This window comes from Salminus brasiliensis, chromosome 8 (genome assembly GCF_030463535.1).
Source record: "Salminus brasiliensis chromosome 8, fSalBra1.hap2, whole genome shotgun sequence".
Taxonomy (NCBI): domain Eukaryota; kingdom Metazoa; phylum Chordata; class Actinopteri; order Characiformes; family Bryconidae; genus Salminus; species Salminus brasiliensis.
Genome location: NC_132885.1, coordinates 12,034,589 through 12,061,130, shown reverse-complemented (window position 1 = coordinate 12,061,130; position 26,542 = coordinate 12,034,589). Strand labels below are relative to the sequence as shown.

General features: G+C 39.7%; 1 protein-coding gene across 3 annotated transcripts; it reads right to left on the bottom strand.

Annotated features, from left to right (window-relative positions):
• Nucleotides 1-1,050: 1,050 nt before the first annotated feature.
• slc12a8 (solute carrier family 12 member 8) lies at nt 1,051-26,542 on the bottom strand. 3 transcript variants are annotated; one of them, XM_072685053.1, is made up of 14 exons: nt 26,486-26,542; nt 23,699-23,833; nt 23,123-23,269; nt 22,078-22,269; nt 21,754-21,985; nt 13,178-13,291; nt 12,267-12,354; nt 11,379-11,466; nt 8,599-8,745; nt 6,070-6,709; nt 5,894-5,985; nt 4,486-4,603; nt 2,809-2,869; nt 1,051-2,499 (listed from the first exon to the last, which is right to left on the bottom strand). In XM_072685053.1, the coding sequence occupies exons 1-14, from the start codon at nt 26,498-26,500 to the stop codon at nt 2,328-2,330; spliced, it is 2,241 nt and encodes a 746-aa protein (XP_072541154.1). In that variant the 5' UTR covers nt 26,501-26,542; the 3' UTR covers nt 1,051-2,327. The 3 variants fall into 3 exon arrangements, with proteins under 3 accessions (XP_072541154.1, XP_072541156.1, XP_072541155.1); XM_072685055.1 differs by having other exon boundaries at nt 26,338-26,535; XM_072685054.1 differs by lacking the exon at nt 26,486-26,542 and adding an exon at nt 25,927-26,155.

Below are 26,542 nucleotides of genomic sequence, written 5' to 3'. Positions count from 1 at the left end.
ACTCAGCTAAGTTCAGCATGACCAAATAAGCTCCATCCTGAACCTTTAGGATGAGCTGGAGTGGCGTGATCTAGGGCTAATCATCCAGACCTCACTAAAGTTCTAGTGGCTGAATGCAATCATATCCTCACAGTCCAATATTTAGTATAAAGACTTGGCAAATGAGTAGAGGCTGGTACTGAAGCAAAGGGAGGACACAGGTCCTATAAGTACCCTATAATTACCTGTAATTATAATTTCAGAAAAAAACAAAAACAAGTTTTGGCTTCGTTAATGTACAAAAGCAGGACTTCTTACTAAAGATGGACATTTTCATTAAAAATCCCAAAACATTTGGATATTTTTCTTATTAAACGTTTAACCTTTGAAGCAAGATAACTAAGAAACCCCTCTTTATCCAATTACACAGCAACAATGTATAGCAGTTGTACTTATAAATAAAGAAAGCAGCTTATAAATGTATCTTGATGCTCCAGTAGTGACATTTAATATGAAGAATGGCGTCTGTCATTGTTACTGTGGACTCAGCTCATCGCTAACTGCACTATGTAACTCTGGTGAAGCAGACAGGACAACACTATAAGTCATATTTGTGTAAAGTCCTGACATGCATGTGTACAGCATGTCCTTTAGGGGTGTCTCAATGCACAATTACACTTCCCCACTGTAGGATCAGGATATGCGAATTATCATATACTGCAGCTTTAACAGAATTAGATTTGTGTAATTTAATGGTTAAATTAAAGCATTTCATTACTAAATTAAAGCACATTTCAAAATAAGCATGCTCCAAAAGGCATGAATGTTATGGTGGACTACAGCTGAGCTGTGTGGACTAGAGCGGTACACAATTGTAAAAAGTCAATCATTTTTTTAGTATTGCAATTTTGCAACAATATTCTTTGAAGCCTCCCATACTGTATACTGTAACATTGTGTAAATAAAATGTTTTGCACAAATATTTGGTGAATGAGGTTCAGACAGTAATAATAAGTGATTGTATTTTTAGACACAGAATTGGTTGGTATTGTGATACTACACTTGGTACTGATTTACGCTAAGCTTAGCAACATCCTTTGTTCTTCACACAGACCACAAGACGCTTGAGAAGGAGAAGAGTTGGCCTGCAGGAATGTCCAGTTTGGTTAATTATAGACTATTCGTTTTAACACACAGGCCATACAAGAGCAAACATGAGGTATACATGTTATCTTTACTTCTTACTTAATTCACAAACACTATATAAGACCCCCCACAAACACACACTGTAACATACAGTCTGTAAAAGATTGCACACACTGTTGCAATGATGATGATGATGATGTACACAGCATTTCTATTGCACTTTCTGTAGACTGAGACACATTTATACCAAACTGTCTCATACTTCATATTTCCATGGAGATTACACATTACAATACAGCAAAAGAACAACAGCAAAAACAAACACATCAAAGTCCAATTGTGCTCTTAAAGAGAAATTCCAGATGTTTTCCTCAATAAGGATCATCCAGTCATTTAGACGTAAAGAAAGTCAATCAGAGTCATTTCCTACGTTTTGAGGAAAGTTACCACCTCAGAATTTTCAGAACAGCGGATAGGAAACAGATGTCCGAAAAGTTTGATGTCTTCAAAAGGCTACTTCACAGAAAACTAGTACTTTAGGTTATGGATAGGTGTCTGAGACATTGTTCTGAGATTAGCGTTTGGCCTCAATTGTATTTTTAAAGGATGAGGAGATGCATGCAGGGTGCTGTAAGGTAAATTAGTCCACCCCAAAAACACTCACCACTATTTCAGCATTTGTCAGCATTACATAACGAGCATAGAAAACACAGGGAAAAATGTAGATTTACTAAATACAATGATGTTGTAGACCATGATCTCTATGGTTGTAGACCATGATCTCGGTCAGGACCTCGGTTTTCCATGACCACCTCTGTGAAGAAATTCTGAATCTGTATGTTTTGCAGTGCACCTTTCAAATCCAACAACTTTGAATGACGTTGTTTATCTCAGAGATTATATTATGCAGTAATTTAGTAAAAAAAAATTAATATATAATATATATATATATAATTTTTTTTAATTATATTGTTTAATTGTTTAAGAATTAAATGCATAAGCTCTGTCTACTAGAACATGGCTACTAATCTGGCATTAGATCAGATGTACATGTTTTCAAAATAGATCCTATAGGAGTTTCCAATACCAGCTGATGAATAGATTTAATATAGATTTAATATAGATTTATTAAGCTCTCCTGCTTGAGAACCCTAATGAATTGCACTTAATTGACAAGGCTGAGGTAGGAGAGACGAGGCCCATTAGCGGAGTTCAGGATGCACCATCTTATCCGCAGTGGTGATAATGGAGGAGTGGTGGTAACGGTCCCGGAAGGCAAAGTCTGCGTTTTCCTCCGTCAACTGCTTGGTTTCCATGCCAACTTCTGACAAAGACGGTGTCACCACAATCTGGCCCTGAAGCTCGTGTTTTTGCCTTTAAGGGTCAGAGAGATCAGTGGCATCATGGTTAGAACTGGACATTAACTTATGGTCTCAACAAGTACACAGTCTCTCAGACAAATACTCTCTCAGTGTCCAGAAAGGACAAATCATTTGTCCATGGTTCTCCCACTCTGTGAAAGGTTTAATCCACTCATTCTGATCTGCAGAATTTGGCAAAGGAGGTTTCCCACCGAGCCAAGCCAAAGGATAAATCCATCAATCAAACAGCAGACACTTTAAGAGCTTCCTGAAGAACAAAAGGGAATCAAACATCTTACATAACCTTTTCATCATACTCTACCTGCCCAAGTTGCTCACAAAGCTCTTTATCCATTGGAAAAAGCTGAAGCGGGCCGCTGCACCTGTCAGAAGAACAAAATGTACAATAACCATCTTCCAGGGAAAAGGGCGAACCTAAAATGTGTACAGGGACCTTTGTAACGGCAAGTGATTTTCCTTAATATTACAAGGATGAATACGAGAAATATAATGGCACATTGACTTTATAGCATTTTCTGTTTCCAGATCATTACTCTGGTGAGAATAAATAATGGGTCAGTATACTGCACTGGAGTCTAATTGATAAAGATACAAATCACATTAAATCAAATTTATTTTTATGGGGCTTTTTACAACTAAGTTTGTAAAGCAGCTTTACAGAAATCTTTACAGAAATCTTTACAGAAAGTAAGACAAACATTACAACAAAACATTAATCAACATTAAAATCATCAACATAAAACCCCTGGTGAGCAAAGCCAACAGTAGCAAGGAAAAACTCCCTCAAAGCTGGAGGAAGAAACCTTGGGACAATAGGGGTCAAAACATGCCACCACATACCACTGTTATGCTTAGGTGTACTGATATAGTCAAAGCAGTGGTGGTATGAATAATGAAAGTAATGATCATGGTTAACGGCAATATTCATAATAGGAATATGAGTATGTATAATCTAGGAAGGTGCATATTCACACCCAATTTAATCATGAAGCCAGCAAAAACATTCAAATCAGTACCTAAAAAAGTACAATATCTGATGGTAGGGCAATTAGACAGTCAATTAGAGTGGGCTATTGATTAGACTGAACTGGGACAGCAGTGATGCCAGTACTCAGTAATTGGTTTCCTCAACCACCTGAGGAAGATCCTTGCTTTTTACTTTTCCTTGATTTTTACTTTAAACATCCAAATTGCTTGCAGTTTCTTTCCCCATAGATATCTATTGAATCTTCATGGTTGTATATTCATAATAATTCATAAAAGACAGATGAAACACATAAAAGCAAAAGCAAAACAAAAAATGCCTTTAGCTCTGTTTGTATAGGTTAGTTAAGTAGGTAAGTGCACACAGAAACATCAAAACAAGCCAAACTTCTGTTCAGCCAATTGCCACAGTGTGTGAACATTATAAAAGTGGCAATAAATACATGGCCCACAAATACCAAACATGTCACTATGTGCATCCTTCCATCCAAAGAACTAGAATATACAGGAAAATCATTTTTTTGCTTTCCAAAATGTCTACCATACAAAAACACTCTTATGGCTTTGATTCTAATTATATTTGCCCCAGCTACTTTATTCTACAAACGACTTAGTAGTAGTACAACCCAGAAGTGAACTCTGGTAACTCCTGGCTCTCCCATAGTATAGCAGAGAGGAGTCAGATGAAGGGCTACTGCACTGTGAGGAGATTAGATATCACACAATTCCAGAATCCACCATCAAATGCTTCCAAAAAATCCCACACAACAGCTGCACAACAGGCCGAGCCCTGACCAGGACCAAACACTAAGAGTCTGCTTTTAACAATCATGTCTGCAGTACAAGTATCCATACAAGTATTTTTACAGTAATTGTGAAATAACTGAACACACATTTAAACAGCTATACATAGTAAAAGAAAGCTGTTTGTAGTGATTGAGGTTGCTTATCAGTTTTTCAAAACCATGTAATTCAACAAATCTCAGACAATTACCTGTTGGCAAACCAGGGCTTGCTTTTCCAATGTAGAGGAAAAGGAGGAGGGCAACACTAATATTCACCAAGGCATACACCCACTGGATGACAAACATTATCACAAGGGAGCACAGAGCCTGCAACGGATTAAAGTTAAAGGCAGGTATAAACACGTGTTGAGAATAAAGCAAAAAGATATGGTTATGAAGTTAATCAAACATAAATTATTTTTTAACAAATCCCAATGCAAAGTTACTCATCTTTCAGAACAGGAAAAATATCTGCATGTGCAAAAGTTTGGGCATCTTACAGAGTCAGGAATTACGAACACTTCTTCTAGCAGAAATCACAGCTTTCAAATGCTTGTCGCAGCTAAAAGTCATTCAAGGATTTTTTTTCCTACTCTACAATCTGATCTATTGCCAGGTTGCTGGCATGCAGAGCTTGGTTAGGATCTATCGACGGACTGTAAGACTGTAAGAACCATTCCATAAGCTTCCGTTAGTTTCTTCAGGTAGTCCATGGTGGGTTCTGGGGTATGTTTTTGGTCAGTATCCTGTTGTAAAAGCCTCCCTCTATCAGCTTTAGCCTTTTAACAAATGGTTAATGGATCCATACTTCCGCCTTGTACAATACTGCCAATGCCACTGTCTGTAGCGCAACCCTAAAAGGTAATTTACCCACTCCCACTGATTCATAGTAGGTAAGGTGTTCTTTTCATGAAATTAATTTCCTTTTTTATTTTTTTGCAAATGTACCATTGCTGATTAGGGGAACATTTATATTTTCACTTCATCAGTTTACAGCACTTCTTTTCAAAAACTAATCTGGCTTGTCCAGATGTTCTGTAACAAACTGTAAGTTTTGTGATGAGGTCACACAAGTTTCGCTCCTATGCCTCTTTCATGTTTAAGCAAACAATGCTGCACAGTAGAAGAGCACACCACATTCCACATTCGAGTTTTCTTGGTCTTCCAGATGTCCAAATGTGGACCTCCACAGTTCCCCGCAACTGCCATTTTCTTATTCTGCACTGTCAAAACTTGTTGAAAATGCTTGACTGTCTTCTTATAGCCTGGCATCAGTTATTTTTGTTTTTTGATTTTTAAACTTTCCTAAAAAATTTCCTAAAGGAGCCCATGTTTGATGAGAAAGTGATTTGAACAGAGAAATGAAAAGGCCTGGGCATTTGATTCAGCTGACAGTTCCTAATTACAGTCGGTGACATACATCAGGTCTCCTTTCCTAATCAAGGTATAAGCTTTTGCAATGGTTAGGTAACTTCTGCACAAGCCTCTGTATTAGGATTTGTTGAAAATGTCTACAGATACTGTGTTTACTATTTTAACTACTTTACTAATTAAATAGTAATCATAATACAAAAAATAACACTATATTCTCAACTACTTTACTATGTATGCACTTACACCAATTAGTGCAACCCAGTGGTTGCAAAACCTGGCATAGAATGAATTTGGGATGGGTCGTATTTCTGATCCCTCCAGCTTTGGTTGTGAATCTGTAAAGAGATTGAACATTTGCAAAACATAGAGCTTGACTACTATGTATACATTTTTCTTGATTCAATGAACAGAACACTCACCGTTCTTCTCTGTTAACTCCCTAGGTAGCTGATCCAGTTCAATAGGGTCGTGAGTAGGAAGGAACCGTTTCCTCTCCCCTCCTGACTCAGACTCCATAAGCCCTATCTGGCTGCTGGTCTCATCATCTAGGCCAATGCTTTGTTCGAGCTGCTTCTCATCCTTTTCCTTCTCTAAAGGACTATTGCTGTTTAGGTCCAACCCAAAACTGCTGCTTAATGTTTCTTTAGCAGGAACTTTTGCCTTCCTGCCCCAGGCCTTGGCTGCAGGACTGGGGGCTTTCTCTTCCTCTGTGCTGTCTGCATTGGGCAGTGGAAATATCTGGTTCATGTCTTTCGTGAACTCAAGCAACGTGCCATTACTGGGGTTTCTCATGGCACCATTGCTGCCATAACACGGGTGACTACTCATCACTAGCGGCTTCCTAGAACCGGGTCTTTCAAGCAGAGGCCTTCTCTCCTTAGCTTGTAGCTCGTAGCTTTTTGCCACACAGAAGTAAGAATAGTCAATGATGCTGTAGGTTAGCATGAAGTTGATCGTGACGATGGGAGCCAGGATGTTGACCTGACCGATGAAGATGAAGGCCATGGAGATCAAGCTGGTCAGACAGATAGCTGCCACTGGAGTCTTATTGGGTCCCTTCTGTTGACGTTGGAGAATGTGGATAGAAGGCATATGTCAAACTAAACCATCTGTATAAACTAGGAAAACAATGGAGCAATTACAGTTACGGCTGTCACAAGACAGTAAGTATGGTAAACTCTACAGTGAAGCTTGTATAGGTCATTGTAGTGACACTTTTACAAAAACAACTGAAAATATAAATAAAAAGTCATTTTATTGCATCATGAACTTGTTTGCTTTAAAGCTATTCATAGACCAGACTAGTAAATATGTAATAATCCTGCTTTAAATATTTAGATTCAGAATATCAAGCATTAGCCATAAAATGAAAACCGCCTGCCTTATATTGTGAAGGTCCTCTTTATGCTGCCAAAACAGTTCTGACTCAAAGCATGGACTCCACCAGACATGGTGCCCTAGCGCCTGCTACCCTGTCACCACTTCAACAGCCCATCCTTTGTCCACTTTTGGTAGGTCCTAACCACTATATACTGGGATCATCCCACAAGACGTGCTGTTTTGGAGATGCACAGACCGAAGTCATTGGGTCTTGTTAAAGCTGCTCAGATTCTTGCTGATTTTTTCCTGCTTCCAACACATCAACTTCAAGAATTGACTGTTCACTTGCTGCCAAATATACCAGGAACCATTCTATTGACATAATCAGTGTTATGCCCATCATGTGAGTTTTAATGTTATGGCTGATTGGTGTATTGGCCTTACATTTGGTGGAACGTGCAAACATGGAACAACAAAACAACAAAGGATCGTTTGGCAGCCTATTTCACATGCATTGTGACATTAGTGACTTTAAAAATAAGGTTATCAATGGATAAAGATGTGTCTGAGGACAGTACACCAGAGGATCTTAGTCTGACCCTAAACTGTGGTATCAAACCTTGGCCTGCCTGCAATACAAACCTGAATCTTTAAATACATTTTAGCTTACAATTATTTAACCAACAGGCATGAAAACATCTTCTGAGGCATGATATTTAAATACTGTACAAATCACATCAACAAAATAGGAATGGACAGAGCAATTAAACACTGCAAGTCTTTTCATTTCCTTTCCACACCCTCCCTCAGTTATCATTCTTCCAATCTGTGGATGTTGTGTAATCACAGAGTGCAAGCATCCAACTAAAACATCCCAGTAAAAAACATCTCCCTTGAACTCTGACACAAAACAGCCTCTCCTAAAGCCACTCATTTTCCACAATCTTTCTCTCACTCTCTCTTCATCCTTCACCCTCCACTGTAAGTCACTGTGATCCAGGTTGAGCTAGTGCAATTGCTGCCGTGCCTGCACTCCTGGTACTGCCTGGCCAGGAGCCAGGCCAACCTGGGCTGGCCCTGGCTTTGCTTCCTGCATTTGTTCTGGGGCTTTGATTCAGGGCAAGATGTCTCGGGCCGGCTTTCAGTCTACACAGAGGGTCCAGATCGAGCTGGGGCCGAGGGGAAGGGTGTGCAACGTTTTTCAAAGCCACAATTGTACAACACTGGGCCCTTCATGCTTTTTGGAGGGCATTCTGGTGCTCTATAATTAGGAACTCCTCCGTTGTCATGGGTATTATCAGTTCTGCCTCCCCGGACACACTGAAGGGTGGCACTAATTAAGCATGAGGAGCAAATGGTTCATTATGTTCCATGAAATTAACACAAAAGAGCTTTATAAATAAGGACTTGATTTGTAAAGTAAACATGTTATTTACTCCACTTGGTGTGACCTTGGTGGTGTTGTTTGAAACCTGCATGAACTTGAATATACTAAGGCAAGTACTACCTCATTTATTTATTTCCACACAAACTACAGTGTACTCTAATTATGTATTTCATAAAAATTCCAGCTTCTGAGCTCATAAAATGCTTGCCTTGCCAATACTGTGCAAAGTATGGGTACCCACCCCTTGTCCCAGGAAAGCAAAAACTGGGATAACCCTCTCCTGGGCGATGCACTGCAGAACCCTGGGGGCCCCATAGAGGCCACCCATGCAAGAGGCCAGGGAGGAGACATAAAGGCCCAGCAGGAACAGGAAACCCACCAAGGAGACCTGGGAAAAAAAACAAACACAGAGGGGAAGAGAGTGCACTCGACTCCACCCAGTCCAACTATGTTCAGCCAGAGGGTAAAAATAAAAATAAAAAAGCTTTCACTGAGTTCAAAGTAAATTAAAGAAAACATAAAACAATGGTCACTGACTTAATCCAAGTATTCCTAAATTGATCTGCCATAAAAATAAAAGCAGTTTTAACTCTTATGTGGAAAGTATAAGAGTGTCTTTTAGCCTTGTTAGCAAAGACTTTACTGACAATCAACAATATGTTTGGAAATGTTCACCTCAGCATAAGTCTCTACTTTGCATTAAATAAAATAACATTAAATAAAATTAAAGCAGCATTATGCAGTATTTTACCTGAAAATATAATCTTCAAAATCAGTCATATTTGTATCAAAACCTGTAGTAGGTAATACTCTACCGCCTCAATCCACGTGATTCGTTCTTCAGATGCCAGTTCTGTATTTCTCAGCTTGTACAGAAATGCATGTATAATGCACAGCCATGATGGGGCACTCACTGAATTATTTGTACAGTTTTGACATGATGCTGCTTTAACTTTTCTAAATGTAGTGTTTTCAATGTCCAGCAAAAATGCCTTTTATAGGTTCTCTAAGGACACTCTGGGTGATGTTTAAACATCCCATTAAGGCGGTTCTATTCACAAGGTTTTAACCTAATTGTGCTCACCCGGCAGAGACTGTGTTATGTAGAGAAAATAAAAAGGGACAGAATTCCCCTTTAAGTCAGTGTGTATATCTGATATCACAGTACAGAAAGTCCTGCTGTCTAAGCTTGTGTTATGCGAGAAGCTACAGCAGGGTGTTCACCCCAGCGCAGTAGCCTCCACCATAGAGCAGCTGTGTGAGGCCTATGGAGGTCACACCCAAGATGGACCTATTCTCATTTAGTAGTCTCATACCAGCTGTTCTCATGGCATCTGCAGCACATGCAGCATGAACTCAGACACCCTTCTGAGTTAGACTTATCCTGCACTGTAGGCTGAAGCATATAATTATATATGCACGTGATTGTAGTTTGTGAATTACTGTCCATTACTGTACAGTCGGTAAATAACTGGAAAATTACATTTATGTTGATCTGACTCCATAGTCTATCATATTGTGTTTGAAATTAAAACATAGATTATGAGATTAATGGGAATATCTGTTCTAATCTGAGTGTACTATTATGGATGAATTATGTAAGATTCACTATACTCACTATACATACCTCTACATACTCTTTATATTATACACACACAACTTCAGGATGCAGTAAGTATTTAGACAATTAAATATCTGAGTATATTATATACAGTACTGTGCAGAGGTTTTTGGCATTTCTCTCAGCAATAAGGGAGCTTTTGCTTATAAAACTATATATTATGAGAATACAATCAAGTAAATAAAAATACAGTAACAAGTAACAAGATTTTCTCGTTTTGAAGAAAGTAATTGATAACTTGAGACAGTTTAAAGAACAAAGCTTGGTTCTAGATTTCTCCTTGACATCTCCAGTCAGCTTCAATTCTATCACCAGCTCACTTCATTTAACATCATTAAGCCCTGATTTATCAAACCAGGTGTTGGATGACAACTATAAATAAAACTAGACTACCAGCAGGAGAGCTTTGGAGATGTGATCACAGTGATATAAAACCACTACTTTCTGTATAAATATATATGTGTTTATTCTAATATTACTGTTTTACTGAGTAAATAAACACTTACAGCCCAGATAAGGAGCTTTTAATTTCTGATTCTCACAGGTTTCTAAAATGTTGCACAATGCAGTATATTATCATGTTTAGAAAGCAGAAATGTGATAACTGTCTAAAATTCTGTCTGTCTAAAACTTCCCTGGTGATGCTCTTGTAGGCCGGTAATTCAGTCTTTTTTTATTTGTAGCATTTATTTTTGCATGCAGTCTGTTTATCAGTGAGTGAAATTCAATTTGTTTGCTAGTACGTTCATCACTGTGTTCATGTTCCCCCACAATGTACTAATTAATTGATTTGACACACCTGATGTTTTGGCTATATCTAACTAATTTGTCTCTGACTTTTCAGTTGCATGATGACCTTCTTTAGTAGTACTGACAATTCCTCACTACTCATACAAAGAAAACAGCAAGAGGCTGCAGATACAAATAGTGCATCTAGAATAAAATCTAGATCTTTTCTTACATCAGTTGTGTAACAACTGAAAAAACTGTCGTCATTGGGTTAACCATCTTCCCGCATTGTTAAAGGTACAATGTCCTAGAATTAGGACCAATATTCTGCACTTTAAAGTTCATATTTCATCTCACATTAAGTAAGCTACAAATATAAACCATTATTCAGACTCCATCACATACCTACAGTACAGTGCTTCTCAATCGCAGTTCTGGGACACTGTGAAACATGGACTTGTTTTCCTCTGCTTCAAAACACATGACTCAGCATTATATGTTGGGTTGAAGAGCAGGGGAAACCCCAAAAATATGCAGTGCATGCGCTGGTCCACCACCTGGAAGCTGTGTAATTCAATGGCCTCCAATAATTCTGTGGGCTGTTCAAATACTGCGGAGTGACCTCACAAGTGACCCTAGACCCTTTGAAGCTGTGGATATCGGCATGTTACCTTTTCCGCTATCAAGAAATCATAGCGCAGAGCATCTCTGGTGCAGATGGCTCCCAGCAAGAATACAAAGACGAGATACAGGAACCACCTGCAAAAAATGTACAACAGTACAACTTCAACCAGGGTTCTGCACACTGCAAATATGTCTCAAAAGCTGCTTAATAAAACACATTAACTGGTCTGTGCACCATGTATGGTGTATGGTTTATATTTATCCATGATCTTAGCATACAAGTGCTTTGTCTATATGTTCATACTGTATTATCCTTTTAAAGGCAAAAGAAAGAACTTTTATTTTTTACATTTTACATTTCCTATTAATAATACTGATACATAAACAATTCTGTCTTATTTGGTAACAGTTTAGCATATGTTCACACAAGGGGCAGTGGTGGCTTAGCGGTTAGAGCGCCGGGATATCGATAACAGGGTTGTGGGTTTGATTCCCGGGCTTGGCAAGCTGCCACTGTTGGGCACCCTTGACCAAGACCCTTTACCCTCTCTGCTCCCCGGGCGCTGGAGTTGGCTGCCCACCGCTCTGGGTGTGTGTGTGCTCACTGCCCCTAGTTCACTAGTGTGTGTGTTCACTACCACAGATGGGTTAAATGCGGAGGACACATTTCACTGTACAGTGACAAATACGTGCACCTTTACCTTTTTATTTTAGGCCTGAATAACTGATAACTGAGTGTAAATGACTTAACTGTAGGCCTACGTACAAAGTTTGAGGTATCAAACATGAAAATGATCTTCTGTGTATAGTTTAATGGGAAATGTGAGAAGAGAAATGTCTTTACATTCACAAGCAAACACGTGAGTAGTGTAATGTTAATCAAATGCAGTCTTTCATGGTTTGGCACTTGTAGTTTGAAGAGGTCTGGTACATACGAGGTGAAGATTGCTGCCAGGGTCCCCACGGGGATGTTATGATCTGGCTTCTGAAGGTCTGAGCTCATATTGAACCCTGCCATCACACCTACACACCACATACACACAAACACAGGTCAAACAATGCCTAAGACAGGGATTTCTCTAGAATTTCTGCCAAAGGGTCAATGTCTGTGGTGGTCTGAAGGCTAAAAAGACAAAATAAATATTTAAATAAAGAAGGTAAGCAGCTACCAACTCTAGTTTAAGATTAAAATGTGAAGGAAAATAAGAACAAACTGTAATATACAGAATTAAAACTGTATATAACAGTTTTAATTCTGGGGGGGGGCAAATTTAAAATGTCCTCAAGGGTCAACTATGGTTTAAGACATTGCAGGGGGAATATGACAAATAGTGAAAACCATCATTCTAAATTCTATAAAATCTCTATAGTCAGTGTTTTTACCTCTAAATGAGAATAACTGGTTATTATTTGGGTTGGTGTATGGTGACTTTGCTAAGAAGACATGAATGTGCAGACAGCAGAGGAAACCAGAAACTGCAGCTATTTCCTGTGTAAGATGACAGAATCAGTCCCCCCATGTGCATGAAGTTGTTTTCACAAAGATATAAAAGGCAAACACTGACCTGAGATCAGCAATCACATTTCGAAAAGTTTGACACATTTGGTCTGCCATAACTGTCAGTGGCTGAACATCTTAACTCAATTATTAGTCCAGACCTTGTATGTATCATACAAAGTATGCAGAATAATAATCTTTCCACCATCTTGTGAAAATGTTTGTATTACAGCTCTTCTGAGAAATTAGGTCATACTTAAGACCTTCTGATATCAACAAAGTCTTGGTTAATATGCTGTCCCTGCGGTGTAACTTCATTAATTGCATTACTGTGTGAAACACGGTCACCTGTGGCAGCTGGAAAGAAAACCCCAAACACGGTGAAGAAAGTCTCCCCAGCAGTGTAGTCTGGCAGGGTGTTCTTTCCCAAGACCTCTTCAGAATAGCCAATGAAACCATGCTCTGAAAATACACAGTCAGACCTGAACAATGCCAACGTTAACCATCATCACTAATATTTATAATAATTACATCCTGAAACATTATTGAGTGGTGCATGGCAAAAGTCTGGGCTATTGTACAAAAACAGTTAACAATGGTGTTTATGTCTGAAAGACATGCTCGGATACATGTACAGTCACAGAAAAACACTGGTAGTCAAAAAGAACTGCTCAAATATTGGTGTTTTAGTAATGTTAAATGACCTGTATTCCTCTGGTCTTGATGATTCTCACATCTCTTTAAAATATTTCCATAACAGTTTCTTAAAATGATCCAAATGAACTGCTTCCCAAATTCTCCATTCTTCACTGCTGTCCATACTGGTTGGATTTTCCACCCACGACAGCTCTACAACTTCTCAAAGACATTTCAATCTGGTGATGTATGTTGGCATCACCTGAACTTCTTACACCTCAACCCAATCTGGCATCTTGCACTGTCTTGTTGGTATTTTGAGTCGGAAGGGGCTGTTGCTGAATCTCAGTGTATGCTAATTCTGGTTGACTGCTAATGCATATCTGTTTTGGGACAATAAGGCCACGCTAGTTCTCTCTTACTGTATTCTACAGTTGAAAGTATAATGTTTTGCACATCAGAACCTCCATCAGCAGAAAATGTCTTTACTTCAATCTACAGTAACCAAGCAAAACGCTGTGTGTGATAATACATACTGAGGCTACAATAGCTACAACTGCATCACACATTAGTAAGAGTGAGGCTTCCCTGGGGCTCTACAGAACCTGGCGTATACTTCTCTGACTATGGTGTGAAATATGTCTGGCCAGCTGGAGCTGCACTCTTCTGACCACATGGGCAGGGCCCTGCATGTCTGTGTCTGTGGCTGACCATTCGAAGGCCTTATGTAAGTATCCGGGGGGTTGTGTGTGTGTGTGTGTGTGCGGTGGGGTTGTGGGGGGATGTAGAGGCCACTGCCAAGATGTGTGCAAGAACAGGGCTAGGCCCAACAGTTAGAAACAGACGCCAAGTTCAATAGGTCTGTACTGCGGACATGATAGAGTGAACACTGGACTGAAGTCTGGGCGTGTTCACAGACAAACAAAACCGGCCATGAACACACACTAGAGGAACATTTGCACCAACAGCGGTAAGAGATACTGTATCATTATTGTGGCTAGTGGATCACACTATACTGGTGCATTCACAGTGGCACTATGAAACCTATAAAAACATCCAGCACTAAAATTGTGTGTCATGGTCATGGGATAAGTCAGACTGCATGTAATTTGGGAGATATGGCATTTAACATAATCTCATAATCCTAAATTTGCATGATATAATACAAACATATAATAAACATATAGCCAGAAGTAGTGTCACATTTGAAGGTACTAGCAGTACAAATTATTATTTTTTAACACATTATTATTATTAATTATTATTTTTTGCCCTAAATCCAGTTAAGCTGGACTACTTATGCTCTTTTTGTAATGAAACATGCAGTTAGTCAGTGTTGCTGAAGCACTGTATATGCATAGAAAATATATTATGCAAACAAATAATCAAATCACAATAAAGATAAATATCTTAGCTTTTTTTGTCCTAGATTATACACTGATCAGCCACAACATTAGTATCACTGACAGGTGAAGTGAAAAACATATCCCAGCCCTTGACAGTGGCAACAAAATATATTAGGCAGCAAGTGAACAGCCTTTTAGTTCTTACAGATGATGTAATATAAAATAAATAAAATGGGCAAGCACAAGGATCTGAGACACTTTGACAAGGCCTAGACTGTGAAGGCTAGACGACTGGGTCAGATCATGTCCAATATGTCAGGCAGGTCAGGTTTCTCTGGTACCAGGTTTCTCTGGTATGCAGTGGTTGGTACCTACCAAAAGTTCTCCGAAAAATGGACAACTGGTGAACTGGTGGTGAACATGGGCACCTAAGGCTCACTGATGTGATCTATAGAGGCCCCACCGCTCAACTTTCAGAACTTTTCAAAAGGATCTGCTGCTAGCCTCTTAGTGCCACATACAACAGGATGCCTTCAGAGGTTTTGTGGAGGTCATGATGCAAATGGTCAGATTTGCTATTTCTACTTAATATTAGAAAGGTGGTACTAAAATTATGGCTCATCTGTTTAGAATCATATCAACTACAAGCTGGCAGGATCATATGAAAATTTCTATAGAATGAAGCTTTAAATGTGTAAAAATGGATTATAGGGTAAAGTCAGTGGTTATACCAACAACTCGAAGAGCAGTTTTTTGAATGTTAACATGGTTCTTGTTGTATAAAAGGTATCTGTATTGTATATAAGATATATTGTTGTATATAAGATCTATATAGCTCTATATTGCGTCAAAAAAATAATTTTGCTGTTGTTTCATGGAAGCTTTCTGGTATCTAAACCATTTTTAGCTAAGAGCTGTCATCAGTTTGTGTAAAAGCAAATGTGGGGAGAACTGCATGACACAGAAGATGACCTTGAAGTTGCTGAAATGGAACAGAACAGTTTACGTTAACACGTTGAATCTTGAGAATCTTCACCTGTGTAGATTATGTACTCACGCACAGTGAGTGCGAGAGAGAGCTTGGCTATGCACGAGCATGAACCATTTCCCTCTCGGTTATCTTGTGATGGGAAAGAATGCATTCTCTTGAATTAATGACATGTTTTTCCAAAAGGAAGTCACCACCCTTTCAGAAGCCCTGCCTGTTCCTAGCCTTCCAAGTCACAGCTCTAAGTAGGAGGGAGAGAGAAAAAGAAAGCGACAGGAAAAAAGAGAGAGAGGGAATAAACTAGAGGAAGACATATATTTCATGATCCAGCACCGTGCTTGTGGTCACGGTACTTCTGCACTCTTTATGCTGCAGAACCGCTTACAACCAGTGCTTGCAAATATGAAAACAAAACTGCATTCTTGGGCTCTGTTTCTCTGAAGTCCACATTTTTCCAAACACTATCAACAGTGACTAGCATGATGTTGCGCAGCAGCTGTAGAGCAAGAAAATACCAAAGAAAAAAAGCTGATAAATACAAAGACGTGTCTGTTTTTACTACAACAATCAGGCCAAAGAGTCACTAACAAGAGCAAATGCCATCATCCTAATATTTCTGGCAGGCACCAAACTAATTATAGCTGTGACAACTGACACAGTGCTAAACCAAATGACATACAAAACATAGAAATAATCTAAAATGCATAAAATATATGTTGTTTATGTGATACTTTGAGTTAATGTGTAGAAAGGTATTTGTTTGCTTAAGCTACACCTACAGATCTTCCCCTGTACAAGCACTATTTTGGCGATGCATTATTTTGTGTGGACAGTGACAATATATTTGCATGTATTGCTATATATATTTAAACAATCACAAGCCGAATATAGCAATAATGTCATATATATATATATTATATATATGACCATCAATATAAAGATCCATAAAGGGGCCCTAGAAAGTCAAACTGCATTTACCTTGGCATATTCAATCATGAGAGCCGAGCACCGATCATCATGTCTTCTCTTTATCATCCACTACCTCAAACAAACTGGTCTACCTCACCTGACTTCCAAACAGGAGCTAAACACACATTAGATGGGAAAACACTGTTTTTGCCAGTAAGACTCAAGAAAGCCAAACCCAGCAAAGCAAGCACACGCTAGGCTAAAAGCTAATCAGTAACAATCTCTTTAGCTTGTCAACAGCACATCGCGCTGGAAGGACACAATGAGAACAACACCATTCATTGAGACACTGGTGCTGTAAACCAGCCAAAAAAATCATAGCATATTTTCTTCCCCCCCACATGTCCTCCATGATAAGTCAATGGGTTTCAAACTGAGGCAAGATAACAGGGTTGTACATTAGCTTGCAAAACTGCATCTGGGCATTTTCTCCCCAAACCAAAGTCACTTACTATTTCAATATATCAAATAACAACTTAACAAATATTCAGTAAATGCAATGTCATCTTGTAGCAGTATTATAATGCATTACTGAAAATAGTGATTTGTCCACAGTGTACACACAATATGTCCATATGTTTGTGGACACGCCTTCTAATGAATTCATTTAGCCACTTTAAGTTGCATTCACTGCCGACACAGATGTGCAAATGCACAAACACAGCTTTTCTAGTCACAAAAACTTAAATGTGCATTTGTTCCATTATGTATAGTATCATACTGTAAATACAAGAACTGCATAAATTAAGTTCTTAATGGAGAGATCAAACACTAAAAACAACAGATTCAACACCGTGGTTATGACATGACATATTGTATATACTGTAGCACATTCCCATTCAGTTAAGAGTTAAGAGTAGATATGTGAACATAACCTCTCTGACAACTTCTGAGGGTACACTGAGTCTCTCTGGTTATTTATAGCGAGCACACTTCTCATCTGAAGTGATGTGAAGGCTTCAAGCAAAGGGCTCTGATCTACTTCCTGCCTGTTCTTTTGTCCTAGGCCAAATATGTGGGTGAGTCCAGTTAACACCCTAAACCCAAAACCATGAGCGCATACAAGTTTCCTGTCTGGGGGTGGGTGCAAGATAGTGTCTTACATGTCCTACTGCAGAACTGAACAACACATTGGACAGGAATGGTTGTCAGTCTAAAAAATGACTGATTTATGATATAAAACTTTTTTAGAGAAAAAAACTTTTTAAGTCGGAGTGTTTCATTGGGGTCGAGAATAGGTTCACTGATTGTACTGCAGGAGATCCAGGGATAGGAATAACAGAATAAAAAGTAAAGAAATAAAGAAGAAAGGACCAAATTCACTACGTCAAAAATAAATCAATAAATAAATGAATCACACTGAACAGGATAGAGAGTGTGAGTGTGTATTATCCCCCCTCCCAAACTGGCCTCTAGAACAAATGTGCGCTCACTGCATTGGTATGAAATAGAGAGGAAATCTCAAGAGGATATCGCTCAAAACTTCCTCATGTTTTCCAGCCATTACATTTAAAGTATGACCCAGCACACGTGTGGCTGTAAGAGGATACGTGCAGGTAGCAGTATGAGCAGTTTACAGAGGGTCTCTCTCCGCTCATACGCTTTTAACAGACTGAAGATTCATGTGCACGGCTGTAGGGCCACCCAGCACGTCAGAGTGCTTTAGGCTCTCTGTAGGCGTATCAGAGGAGGTCACTCTGCTGATGTGTTCGTGCCGGCAGGCGGGCCTTGACTGCCTGATTAGCAGCGTTATCGAATTGTAAACACATCTGTGTGGCAGCCCCCTTTTTCCTGCCACAGGCAGGTAAGCCGCCCATGTGGCGCCCGCCGAGGGCCATGGAACCCACTGGCGGTGGGCCAGCTGTGATATCACTCAGCTACCACAAGGCCTAATTGGAAAAACCTGGACAAACCAGGAACTTCCATTTCCCATACCAACCCAAACTACGAACTTGGGCCCAATCCCAGCTTTTAAAGGAGTTAAGCAGACGTGTGGGACACGCGCATGTGGGCACCAGCAGCAACAGTAGCCAGGGGTATAACGTTTCACATTTGTCGGATTTCAGCACTACTTTAAAGAGAGAGAGAGAGAAAGAGAGCAGGAGAGAAAGAAACAGTAAGATAAAGGGTTCTTTGAGCGATGTTCTAGAAGAACCACTTTGAGATGCCTATGGCTGCCATGTTTGTAAAAGACATCTGTGAGTGTGAAGAACCTTGTAAAGGTGTAAAGACCCTCCCACTGAGGTCAAAGTTCTTTACCAATTCACAGGTCAGACATTCACATCTCTTTTACAAACATGGTTCCTCTGGGAACTAAAAGGGGTTCTTCTATTGTATCCCTCAAAGAACCCTTTCTAGAACCTTCATTTTTATACAAGATTATTGCAATGATGTCATGTCACTAAAGCACATCTTGAATCTAGAGACAGAAAGAATTAGAGGGAGAGAGAGGAAGAAAGAGGAAGGAAGCAAAAGAAAGAATGTAAGTAAGACAGAAAGAGAGAAGGAGAGAGCGAGAGTAAGAGAAAGTGACAGAGTAAGAGACACAAGAGACAGGAAAGAGAGAGACCGAAACAGTCAGATATAAACAGAGGCAGAGTGAGAAAGTGCAAGAGACATAGAGCGAAAGGGTGAGTGGATGAAAGAGCTAGAGCAAAAGAAAGAGAGCGCGCGAGTAAGTGAGTGAGTGAGGCAGAGGGAATCATCTTTATGGAAGTCTTTTCTCTACTCCGGACAGGAAGCCAGTAATCAGGAGAACAGGAAGCATTGGGATGGACTTCCTGAAGGGCCAGTGTGAAAGTACATACTGGCCCCGTCCTTTAGAGTTCAGCCCCTTCCTTCAACACACAACAGCACATAAGACTTCTGAGTAAACAGCACACAGGACACAGGCTGGCCTTTCAACTGTAAAGCCGCTCCCTTCGCTTGCCAGTATACAGTGCTCAGAACTCTTCTTTCTGATCACTATTAAAACCTGTGACTCTGACTTTCACCCGTCTATTTACAAATAATTACAAATATTACTGGATTCAAATAATGTCTTTCACAGGGTAGAACCACAACTCATGGTATCTGAATCATCTGACTAACTCCAAGTAAAACCCACATTTGAGTGTGTCCATGTCTGCAGCTCACTTAAGGTACTTTCAGATGACTTCGTTTCTTTAATAAAGGCGTATGATTTTAGCAGAGATAAGATATATGACAAGCCATGAAACTAGGGCTCCACGATATTGAAAAAAACACTGATACTGCTATATTTAGTAATATTAAAAAACACAGGGATTTTCATCTGATTTCTCCTGAAGACAATGATCCAGCAGATCATGACATTAAATGATGAACACTGTGTATCAATAATTGGAGTAAAATAATTGACATTGAGCAGATAGAATCATGGAAGATGAAAACAGCTCTACTGTATGTAGTATGGAAGTTGAAGCATGACGTATTTGGTTTCTTTTGCCTTACATGATGTTGCACACCCTGCCTTGGGACTATTGAGCATGCACACTGTGATGGGGATGCTGAAACAATATATTCTTTGAACATATTCTTGTGTGTCTAAACATGATTGGCCAATAAATCTGATTCTGATTGTGCAGCTCTACAGAAAATGTACTGTAATTAATAAAAAACTCCCAATGATAACTATGAGGCAAACAATTTACATACTGTAATGTCGGCCCAATGAGACCCAGACACTACATATCATCACATGAGATGTAAAATATAACTTTGCATTATATTGTAAAAAATAATTACTGCAATTTCTAGTATTTGAACAGTGACCTTTTTTCTTTTTTAGTTCAGTGGTCTACTGGATATGAAAGAAAACAATAAAACAATTATTTAATTATGCCAAGGCAAATACAGTTTAACATTTCAGGGCACTTTTAAAAGCACAGTAACAAAAGCAGCCTGTTTGACAAGACGTATTGGGACACCTGTTCATTCATTGTTTCTTCTAAAAGCAATGGTTAAAAAAAAAGAGCTTATCCTGCTTTTGTTGGAGTAACTGTCTCCACTGTCCAGGGAAGAATTTTGAAGCAGTGCTTCAGCTGTGAGGATTTATTTGCATTCAGCAACAAGAGCATTACTGAGGTCAGGATATTGGAAGAACACCACCCCACCACATCCCCAACTCAAAAGTATTGGATGGAGCACCATCATTCCAGAGAACACAGTTCCACTGATCCACAGCTCAATGCTGTGAATTTCCCAACTGGGGGACTAAAAAAGGATTATCTTATTTTAAAGTCCTCTAGCCCACACCTGGTATTAGACATGGTGCCAACAGGTTCATGTTTACCTACTCTAGAGAGTCCTATTCTTTTGGCAATACATCTCTACAGGGACTAGGCGAGCTGTGTGTGTGTGTGTGTGTGTGTGTGTGTGTGTGTGTGTGTGTGTGTGTGTGTGTGTGTGTGTGTGTGTGCAGCTGTGTGGGTGTCAGCAATGGGTGCAACTTAAAGTGCATGCATGCGTGCATACATTAGAAGGAGTGTCCACAAACATTTGGACATATAAAGTATAACACATTTATTCTGACTTTACTGGCATGGACACGATTTTGGTTCTTCTAGAAATCAACCTGTTGTCCAATTACTTATGGTCTACTAAATGGGAGGACCATGGATAAAAAGGGTTGCCTTTAGTACACAGCTCACCTGATATGTAGGGCATACTGCACTTCATGGTCATAGTCTTTGTTTCATTTAAATATATAGTGTGCAAGAGAACCCAAGCCAATACAACACGAATTCTGTAAGTGTGCAGATACCTATGGATTGCTCTGTGGTATTGAGCCACACATTTCTGAATAACTCTGGATGACTAAAGTTAAAAAGACAGGTTTGTTCTAACAATCCAACACTGCCATCTACTGGAGAACTGAGAGAAAGACTGCAGAGCTCAGATAATTGAGATATAAAAGTATGTAGATTTAGAGAAAACCACAGGAAGAAGGGAGAATGATCACAAACCTGGATCCAGATGGCTAAACGTTCCAATAATAAAGTCCAGAGTGGACACCGCCAGAATGGCCAGCAGGATCAGCTGCAGCCGGATGATCCACTTCACACCAGCCAGGTTGATCCCCAGCAGGGCCAGCAGGACAGCCACGGAGATCCCTCTGACAGCCCACACGCTCTGCACGGTCAGCACTTCAGCTATGGACTCAGCGAAGCCTGTGATATACATGGCTCCAGCCACACACTGAGGGTAGTGAGTGTAGAGAAAGTTCATGCTGTGGTAACTGCAGAGCTTTTGGTTTACGGTGGATGACGAAAGCGTGATAATCTTCTCACCTGACCAAACACATAGAGGAGTCCAACAGTGCCTCCAACTCTTCCTCCGAGAACTGTGGAGATCATGGAATAAACTCCCCCACTGCCAACACTGCAGCGCTCACACACTCCAATACCTGACATCACTGTCACCAGGGCAACTTGCACAACCAGTGACACCAGCAGCATGCCCAGCAACACCCCAGTGTTCCCCTAAAAACAAACAAAAAAAATAATAAGCAGGGGCAGTGGTGCAAGCTGCCACTGTTGGGCCCTTGAGCGAGGTCATTCACCATCAATGCCCCCGGGCGCCGCAGCAAAGGCTGCCCACCGCTCCGGGCATGCATGCTCACTGTCACGCATGCTCACTGTCACGGTGTGCGTTTTAAATTCCATAGGTGTCCAACACAAACAGTGAGTAAAACCATGTCTTGTCTTGTCATGTTTGTTTAGGCCTTTATGTGAGTGTGACTGACCTTTTAAAGGTCCAAGAGCCTTCACTTAATGTAAAGTTTTTTACCAATTGAAAGGTTCTTCACACTCCACATTCACCCTATGGCACTGCTCAAAGACTCACCTGAAGCACATTATTTAGAAAAGGACCTGACAAGGGTAATTTGCCTATTTTACTAGGCACATGTAGAAGACTGAACAACTACCCAAGTACATTTTGGTGATTAATTACTAATAAAATAGTTTAAAAGGGGTTCCAGTTAAAGCACTTAATGCATCCATAGGAAATTCGGAAACCTTTGCAGAAGTCAGTACCAGTACTGATCCTGATTTATAACCAGTAATTTAATGTAGAAATTGAGACTACATTTACCTGAATTTAAATATAGCAAATATAGCATGAACTTCTGCAGGGTTTACACATATAGCAAAATGAATAAAATGCAGATTTTTTTAGCAAAGTAGCCATGATTTGCCTAAACATTCCCAAAGTACAATAAACACATCTTTAACAATAATTTTTAAATGTTACAAATGATTTTTGTAAGCCATTATCTGCAGATCTAATTCCAGTATTATTGTGCAACTCTTTAATGAATGGGTTGTCTCTTACTACAAGCCAACCGGTGCGAAGAAAGAGCACTACTCCGAAAATGTTGATCATGCATGTTGTGAAGACGCCATCCCAGGTGCCAAAGAGTACAGGCTCCCACACAAACAGCTTCACCTTCCACCATGGCTGGGCAGGCATCTGAGAGCCCTGCATGAAAACACAGAGACAAAGACACTAAACATAGTAGATATTAAAGCAGCATTATGCAAGAATTGGTATTACGTGCTCCAGGGCTCCTCTTAGTCAGAAAGGGGAATTCACGCCCTTACAGGACATGCTTTACACATGCATTAGTTGACAATCCGATATATATATAGCCCTCACTGAAACTGAAAGAAGCATGTGGACTGAGGCAGTCAAGTAATCGTACATGATTTTACATAAATGTGACTCATATTATGCTGCGTTACGCAGTTCCCACGAGTGGTGTTCTGCCCACTTTACCAGTGTTACATAGTGCAGTTAACAGCACGCTGAGCCCAGAGTAGCAACGACAGAGATGCTATTCTCCCTATTACAGTCATAATTAGCCCCATTAAATGCACACTGTTTAATGTATAAGATAAGAAAAGTGACCTGGGCATTTTCGTGGAATAACTCTTGAACGTGGGTGCTCATGTTGCCTCCTGTCCAAGACCTTAGCCGTGTAGCATTGTTCTCATGAGATACTGTGGGGGGTCCAGGTGGGATGCCAGAGTGTTGCATCTGTGTCTAAAGAGAAAGTGAACTTGAAGTGGTCAGTATATTCACCTGCTGACAGGAAAGACAATCACATTTTATTTGCATAGTGCTTTTAACAACACACATTGTCCCAAAGCAGCATTAATTCATATTCATTTGTAGGTCTACTAGTAATACCCCAAAAAACCTTTTCCCCCAATTTACCACTATTGTACCACTATCAACTTTACATAAAAAGTGGTCCAATCCTACTGACTTTGGTTTAGAGATCTGTCTATTCAAACATGGAACTGTGTGTAGTGCAAAACTGTCTCTCGATTAATGTGCCCTGCCCTCCCCCCCCAATATATATAACACTACTTTATATTCTATACAATACTATTTTTACTAACAAAATAGCTTACTTGTAACATACTATTGCATTTGTATTAAACCCCCCCCCCCTCGCTAATAATTATGTTATTTATTTATTTTTTCATTTTTTTTCAACCTCATTGTGGTGCGTCAAAGTGTTTGTTATGTTTGGAAAACAATGAAAGTATATCCTCCACCCCCCAAAAACACTTAACACTTAAAGTGATTCTGTATACATGTCCACTCAGGCTACATTTGGATCTGTAGTATTCATACCTGTATAAGTACAGATTTCCACATCTCTCTTAGCTCCCTCAGCTCTTTATTACTTTTAATAATTTGTAAACTTATTATTATTTATTCTATTTATGGTTTAGTGTACTTTTCTCTCTTACTATAATACTTGTTAACAGTCTGTGTGCTTGCTACATCTTCATCATCATCATCATACTAGTGTTGCTCTCACCAAGAAATAATCCTTGTATATGTAACATATGTGGCAAAGAGATTCAGATTTTCTGATTCGGACATGGAGGCTCACTGGTTAATTCTGGATCACTAGTAAAATGGCTACATATATACATGTACATACACACACACACACACACACACACACACATATATATATATATATACACATATATACACACACACACAAACATATATATGGTTATATGGTTCACTGTATATAAATGTATTTATATATTTACAGTGAAGCATATCACATTAAACTGGCTGAGTACACATCTAAGCTTACAGACACCTATCGGGTCATACAGAAAAAAGAAAGAGACAATCCTATGAGGATAGAAGTTTGTCAAAGATTTGCTGGAGTACTGATGGAGACACACACACACACACACACACACACACACACACACACACACACACACACACTAGTAATGAGAGACTGAATAAACTTAGCTAACTAGAACTACAACAACAGAAGCATTTTAGAGAAGTGTCTCAGCTAAACCATTCAATATAAACTTTGGCTTACTCTGATCCTGAACTACTGAAACTACTGAAACTACTGAAACACTGAAACTACTGAAACACTGAACTACTGAAACACTGAAACTACTGAAACACTGAAACTACTGAAACTACTGAAACACTGAAACTACTGAAACTACTGAAACACTGAACTACTGAAACTACTGAAACACTGAACTACTGAAACTACTGAAACACAAACACTGAAACTACTGAAACACTGAAACTACTGAAACTACTGAAACACAAACACTGAAACTACTGAAACTACTGAAACACTGAACTACTGAAACTACTGAAACACTGAACTACTGAAACACAAACACTGAAACTACTGAAACACTGAAACTACTGAAACACTGAAACTACTGAAACAACGAAACTACTGAAACACTGAAACTACTGAAACACAAACACTGAAACTACTGAAACACTGAAACTACTGAAACACTGAAACTACTGAAACTATGAATTAGCTTAAGGAGAAGAGCTTTCACTTCACCTGAAATCACCTGAAGTGCATCTACAAAACCACTGGTTCACGATAAACGCATTTAAAAAGCGCATCACTGAGAAAAACTCCAGCAACTTTGCTCCAGGTTAAAAACCCAGCGCCAACAAACGCACACCAGCTTTTACCAGGTGCGTCCCACTGGCACCCCTGAGAAACCCCACCTCCACAAACCCCACCTCCACAAACCCCCTCGCCTGCGCGACCACACTGCTGAAAGGTGGGTGTTCAGCTGGAGAAGTAGCTCCATTTACAGACATACCTTTAAACGGTGGCCCTCATGAAGCCCACGGCTTCCCTCTATGCCCCTCTGTCTGTGCCTCCCGGATGCGAGAGGTGTGTGTCGGTGTGTGTCAGTGTGCTCGCGCGCGTGCGTGCGTGCGTCACTGGCACAGGTGCGCACGTGACGGGCTAGTGAGAAAAGTTGCCTTCAAACCAGTTTAGCCTCTTTTCTGCAACTAACATTAAAAATAATATTTAAAACACTGCTTATTATAATGACTCCCATCACTGGATTCTCATAGTCGAGTTGACTGGTAAGCAAAAACCTCCAGAACTAATGAGGAAAACTTTAGGAAAACTTTAGTAAAACTTTCAAATCTACATTGTTTTTTAATCCTATTTAATTCTACGACTAATGTTAGGCCATGCATCTGTTAATCTGCAGGATTACCTTCCCTTCTGCCCAGCCTCTGAAGACGTTCAGCCACCTTAACGCCGCACATGCATGTGAAACCCCCTCTCTCTAAAACTGCACTCCATACCTTCTACCATTTCTGCTCCAAACCTGATTCAGTTTCGGTGGAAACAGCCTCTCTAACCTTGGACAAGGCCATCAGTCTCAGGATACCTCAGTGCTACGTGTGCTTTAGCAGGAC